Source organism: Procambarus clarkii, chromosome 10, assembly GCF_040958095.1.
Source record: "Procambarus clarkii isolate CNS0578487 chromosome 10, FALCON_Pclarkii_2.0, whole genome shotgun sequence".
NCBI classification, from domain to species: Eukaryota; Metazoa; Arthropoda; class Malacostraca; order Decapoda; family Cambaridae; genus Procambarus; species Procambarus clarkii.
The window spans coordinates 39,966,985-39,972,984 of NC_091159.1; the positions used below are offsets into that span (position 1 = coordinate 39,966,985).

At 53.0% G+C, this 6,000-nt stretch overlaps 1 protein-coding gene across 1 annotated transcript; it reads left to right on the top strand.

The window, feature by feature from the left end:
- The first annotated feature begins 783 nt into the window (after positions 1 to 783).
- LOC138363316 (proline-rich protein 36-like) lies at positions 784 to 5,056 on the top strand. Its single transcript, XM_069322336.1, has 2 exons — positions 784 to 795; positions 3,029 to 5,056. Exons 1-2 carry the CDS (start codon positions 784 to 786, stop codon positions 5,054 to 5,056), a joined length of 2,040 nt encoding a protein of 679 aa, XP_069178437.1.
- Positions 5,057 to 6,000: the final 944 nt, after the last annotated feature.

Below are 6,000 nucleotides of genomic sequence, written 5' to 3' on the forward strand. Positions count from 1 at the left end.
GACACTAAAAATCCCCGAAATCATCTCAAGATAACCTCAAGATAACCCAAAAATCTGAACCAGTTCAACTAAGCTTACAGGGTGAAACCCTGTAAGCTCACTACGTCTTAGCATAAAGTAGTGAGTCTAGTTTCTGTCCTACAAGCTGCTGTCTTGTTCCTATCCCCTCCTAGGGCTAGCCTCGTTAAAGAGGCGGCCGACCCCCAAGACACATTTATCAATTTTAACGAATTGTGTATTAAAATAGTTTTTTTCTCAAATAAAAAATAATATTATATATTACAATACTATATTTTATGTTGTAAACTTTATCACAACTGGTCTCCAAAATCTGGTCACACATGATCCCAGGACCAAACTTTACCACACAACAGTGACTTAGCAAGATGTAACAGTGACTTATCTCAGAAAACGGTGGTGAACTGATCTTGTTATATAAAATTATATCTATATCCAAGATACAATACGAAAGATATACATTTGACATTTCAGTTGCTAACCGACAGTGTTCTCATCTACATACTGTAACCTATTGAACCCCAAAATCTATTTAGTATCGTTTTAAACCCCAGGGGCCAGATTCACGAAAGCACTTACGCAAACACATACGAACGTGTACATCTTTCCTCAATCTTTGACGGCTTTGGTTACATTTATTAAACAGTTTACAAGCATACAAACTTGCCAATCAACTGTTGTTATTGTTATAAACAGCCTCCTGGTGCTTCGGAGCTCATTAACTGTTTAATAATTGGAAACAAAGCCGCCAAAGATTGAGAAAAGATGTACAGGCTCGTAAGTGCTTTCGTGAATCTGGCCCCAGAACCTAATTGTGTATTGAGACATAGACCCTTTTTAGTGATGCGTTCTCAGTCTTTGAATCTATTTGTAAGCAATCTTTGTAATGAGGTCATCCTTCAGTCCGCCTCAATAATATGCCAGCCGTCCCAGAAGGCCAGTTTAGGCGTATTTGATAATGCTTATTGTCCCCTTCACTTAAACTGTGATTTTCTCAATTACAATGATTCTATAGAACCATTTCGTACACAGCCCTTGGTTGGGTTAGGTGTTTTGTTCCCGTGATAATCATTTTATATTTAAGGTACAACGGTGAAGGGCTTTTGAAACGTATGCTGTGAACGCAGCAATTGTACAGTGAACGCAGGGAGTGCGCTGTGAACGTAGGCAGTGCGCTGTGAACGCAGCAATTGTACAGTGAACGCAGGGAGTGCGCTGTGAACGTAGGCAGTGCGCTGTGAACGCAGGGAGTGCGCTGTGAACGCAGGCAGTGCACTGTGAACGCAGGAAGTGCGCTGTGAACGCAGGCAGTGCGCTGTGAACGCAGGCAGTGCGCTGTGAACGCAGGCAGTGCGCTGTGAACGCAGGCAGTGCGCTGTGAACGCAGGCAGTGCGCTGTGAACGCAGGCAGTGCGCTGTGAACGCAAGAAGTGCGCTGTGAACGCAGGGAGTGCGCTGTGAACGCAGGCAGTGCGCTGTGAACGCAGGCAGTGCGCTGTGAACGCAGGCAGGGCGCTGTGAACGCAGGGAGTGCGCTGTGAACGCAGGAAGGGCGCTGTGAACGCAGGGAGTGCGCTGTGAACGCAGGGAGTGCGCTGTGAACGCAGGCAGTGCGCTGTGAACGCAGGCAGGGCGCTGTGAACGCAGGGAGTGCGCTGTGAACGCAGGGAGTGCGCTGTGAACGCAGGGAGTGCGCTGTGAACGCAGGGAGTGCGCTGTGAACGCAGGGAGTGCGCTGTGAACGCAGGCAGTGCGCTGTGAACGCAGGCAGTGCGCTGTGAACGCAGGCAGTGCGCTGTGAACGCAGGCAGTGCGCTGTGAACGCAGGGAGTGCGCTGTGAACGCAGGGAGTGCGCTGTGAACGCAGGGAGTGCGCTGTGAACGCAGGGAGTGCGCTGTGAACGCAGGCAGTGCGCTGTGAACGCAGGGAGTGCGCTGTGAACGCAGGGAGTGCGCTGTGAACGCAGGGAGTGCGCTGTGAACGCAGGGAGTGCGCTGTGAACGCAGGGAGTGCGCTGTGAACGCAGGGAGTGCGCTGTGAACGCAGGGAGTAGGTTAAGAGGTAGCACCATGGGTGGAGGTGTAACCAGCCGGGAGTCGTGTGTGCAGAGCGTCATTCACTCACCGGGGTAAAGACCTCCGGCCTGGAATGGGTTTTGACTATTGTTTTGTGAACGGGTCGAGCACGTTACTCAGTCACGGTGTTTTAACTCCTTTCACGGGAACCAGGGGGGGGGGGGTTGGGGGGGCACCTGGGGGAGGGGGATTGGGGAGGGAAGCCACCATTAGCGAGCATTCGAATCATCCGTTCATTTCACACATCTCTTTTTTTTTCTGCAGGCCATTCTCATCAAAGAACAGCCCAAGCCCGTCAATAACGACCAAATGGTCGATAATCCAGCCGTCAAACCGGACTCTTTATGAATGAAAAATGGTTTACGTACAACTCAACTGATGTTCGATAATTTATCGAACGGAGCTTCGCTGATGACCTCTGTTCTCGAACCTGAGCGCTGTAAATGCTTCACCGACGTACTTCAGATACCAAAAATATGTTTAATGAAACGGAGTTTTCTCTCGCTTATGGGCAGGCCTTAGTTAGGTTAGGTGTTGGGTTATGCTAGGAATTATTTCTAATTTGTATATGAGTCATGCCTTTAGAGAGGTGGGCTTCGAACCTGGGAAGTGAGCGGAGCACTGTTTGAGAAAAGCTTGAATGTAATTTGTTGTGAAGAGAGCAGCCCGTCCTCCACCCTATCCTCAGACTAGGCACGTCCAAGCAGCGCCCCACCCTCACCAACCCGTTCCCGTGAGCGTTCCCAACGTCACTAAACTGATGTACTAAATTGCCTAAACCTAATCTACCCTATAACCCACGAACAACAACAAAAAACGGGACAACGCATCAATATCGCGAGTCCCTACCACTCTGAGGGCATCAGTATTCAGCCTTAAGGGAAACTATACCACAATATACAATGTATTATTGAGGAAGAATGGCCGGCCATAGACCCAAGCTCCAGCTCTGGCCACAGACCCAAGCTCCAGCTCTGGCCACAGACCCCAAGCTCCAGCTCTGGCCACAGACCCCAAGCTCCAGCTCTGGCCACAGACCCAAGCTCCACCTCTGGCCACAGACCCTAGCTCCAGCTCTGGCCACAGACCCAAGCTCCAGCTCTGGCCACAGACCCAAGCTCCAGCTCTGGCCATAGACCCAAGCTCCAGCTCTGGCCACAGACCACAAGCTCCACCTCTGGCCACAGACCCCAAGCTCTACCTCTGGCCACAGACCCAAGCTCCAGCTCTGGCCATAGACCCAAGCTCCACCTCTGGCCACAGACCCCAAGCTCCAGCTCTGGCCACAGACCCCAAGCTCCAGCTCTGGCCACAGACCCAAGCTCCAGCTCTGGCCACAGACCCAAGCTTCAGCTCTGGCCACAGACCCAAGCTCCAGCTCTGGCCACAGACCCAAGCTCCAGCTCTGGCCACAGACCCAAGCTCCAGCTCTGGCCACAGACCCAAGCTCCAGCTCTGGCCACAGACCCAAGCTCCAGCTCTGGCCACAGACCCAAGCTCCAGCTCTGGCCACAGACCCAAGCTCCAGCTCTGGCCACAGACCCAAGCTCCAGCTCTGGCCACAGACCCAAGCTCCAGCTCTGGCCACAGACCCCAAGCTCCAGCTCTGGCCACAGACCCCAAGCTCTACCTCTGGCCACAGACCCACGCTCCACCTCTGGCCACAGACCCCAAGCTCCAGCTCTGGCCACAGACCCACGCTCCAGCTCTGGCCACAGACCCACGCTCCAGCTCTGGCCACAGACCCAAGCTCCACCTCTGGCCACAGACCCAAGCTCCACCTCTGGCCACAGACCCAAGCTCCAGCTCTGGCCACAGACCCAAGCTCCAGCTCTGGCCACAGACCCAAGCTCCAGCTCTGGCCACAGACCCAAGCTCCAGCTCTGGCCACAGACCCAAGCTCCAGCTCTGGCCACAGACCCAAGCTCCAGCTCTGGCCACAGACCCAAGCTCCACCTCTGGCCACAGACCCAAGCTCCACCTCTGGCCACAGACCCAAGCTCCACCTCTGGCCACAGACCCAAGCTCCACCTCTGGCCACAGACCCAAGCTCCACCTCTGGCCACAGACCCAAGCTCCACCTCTGGCCACAGACCCAAGCTCCACCTCTGGCCACAGACCCAAGCTCCACCTCTGGCCACAGACCCAAGCTCCACCTCTGGCCACAGACCCAAGCTCCAGCTCTGGCCACAGACCCAAGCTTCAGCTCTGGCCACAGACCCCAAGCTCCAGCTCTGGCCACAGACCCAAGCTCCAGCTCTGGCCACAGACCCAAGCTCCAGCTCTGGCCACAGACCCAAGCTCCAGCTCTGACCACAGACCCAAGCTCCAGCTCTGGCCACAGACCCAAGCTCTACCTCTGGCCACAGACCCAAGCTCTACCTCTGGCCACAGACCCAAGCTCCAGCTCTGGCCACAGACCCAAGCTCTACCTCTGGCCACAGACCCAAGCTCCAGCTCTGGCCAAAGACCCAAGCTCCAGCTCTGGCCACAGACCCAAGCTCCAGCTCTGGCCACAGACCCAAGCTCCAGCTCTGGCCACAGACCCAAGCTCCAGCTCTGGCCACAGACCCAAGCTCCAGCTCTGGCCACAGACCCAAGCTCCAGCTCTGGCCACAGACCCAAGCTCCACCTCTGGCCACAGACCCAAGCTCCACCTCTGGCCACAGACCCAAGCTCCACCTCTGGCCACAGACCCAAGCTCCAGCTCTGGCCACAGACCCAAGCTCCAGCTCTGGCCACAGACCCAAGCTCCACCTCTGGCCACAGACCCAAGCTCCACCTCTGGCCACAGACCCAAGCTCCACCTCTGGCCACAGACCCAAGCTCCACCTCTGGCCACAGACCCAAGCTCCACCTCTGGCCACAGACCCAAGCTCCAGCTCTGGCCACAGTCCCAAGCTCCATCTCTGGCCACAGACCCAAGCTCCACCTCTGGCCACAGACCCAAGCTCCATCGTAACATACTGTGTCCTGTAAATAGTTTGTGGTTCTGCCGACCTCATTAACAATGGCCAAATGCTCATTAACTTAACCCAGTCAACATGTTAATTGCCAACAGTTTAATGGAGGTGAAGGGAGAGTGGGGGGAAGGGGAGGGGGTTAGGGAATGTTAAATTGCTTTATTATCTGTTTATCTGTGTTACTGTCTCATTACTACTTATATATATATATATATATATATATATATATATATATATATATATATATATTTACTACACAGCTTTACTATATAATTGGAACACGATAAATTCTGGGAGATGTTAAACTTTTCTTTTTAGAAATCTACTCAACAGTTTATACTCTTATTTCAACGACCATTATATCCCCGGGTGAACGACCATTATATCCCCGGATGAACGACCATTATATCCCCGGATGAACGACCATTATATCCCCGGGTGAACGACCATTATATCCCCGGGTGAACGACCATTATATCTCCGGGTGAACGACCATTATATCCCCGGGTGAACGACCATTATATCCCCGGGTGAACGATCATTATATCCCCGGGTGAACGACCAATATATCCCCGGGTGAACGACCATTATATCCCCGGGTGAACGACCATTATATCCCCGGGTGAACGACCATTATATCCCCTGGTAAACGACCATTATATCCCCGGGTGAACGACCATTATATCCCCGGGTGAACGACCATTATATCCCCGGGTGAACGACCATTATATCCCCGGGTGAACGACCATTATATCCCCTGGTAAACGACCATTATATCCCCGGGTGAACGACCATTATATCCCCTGGTAAACGACCATTATATCCCCGAGTGAACGACCATTATATCCCCGAGTGAACGACCATTATATCCTCGAGTGAACAACCATTATATCCCCTGGTAAACGACCATTATATCCCCGGGTGAACGACCATTATATCACCG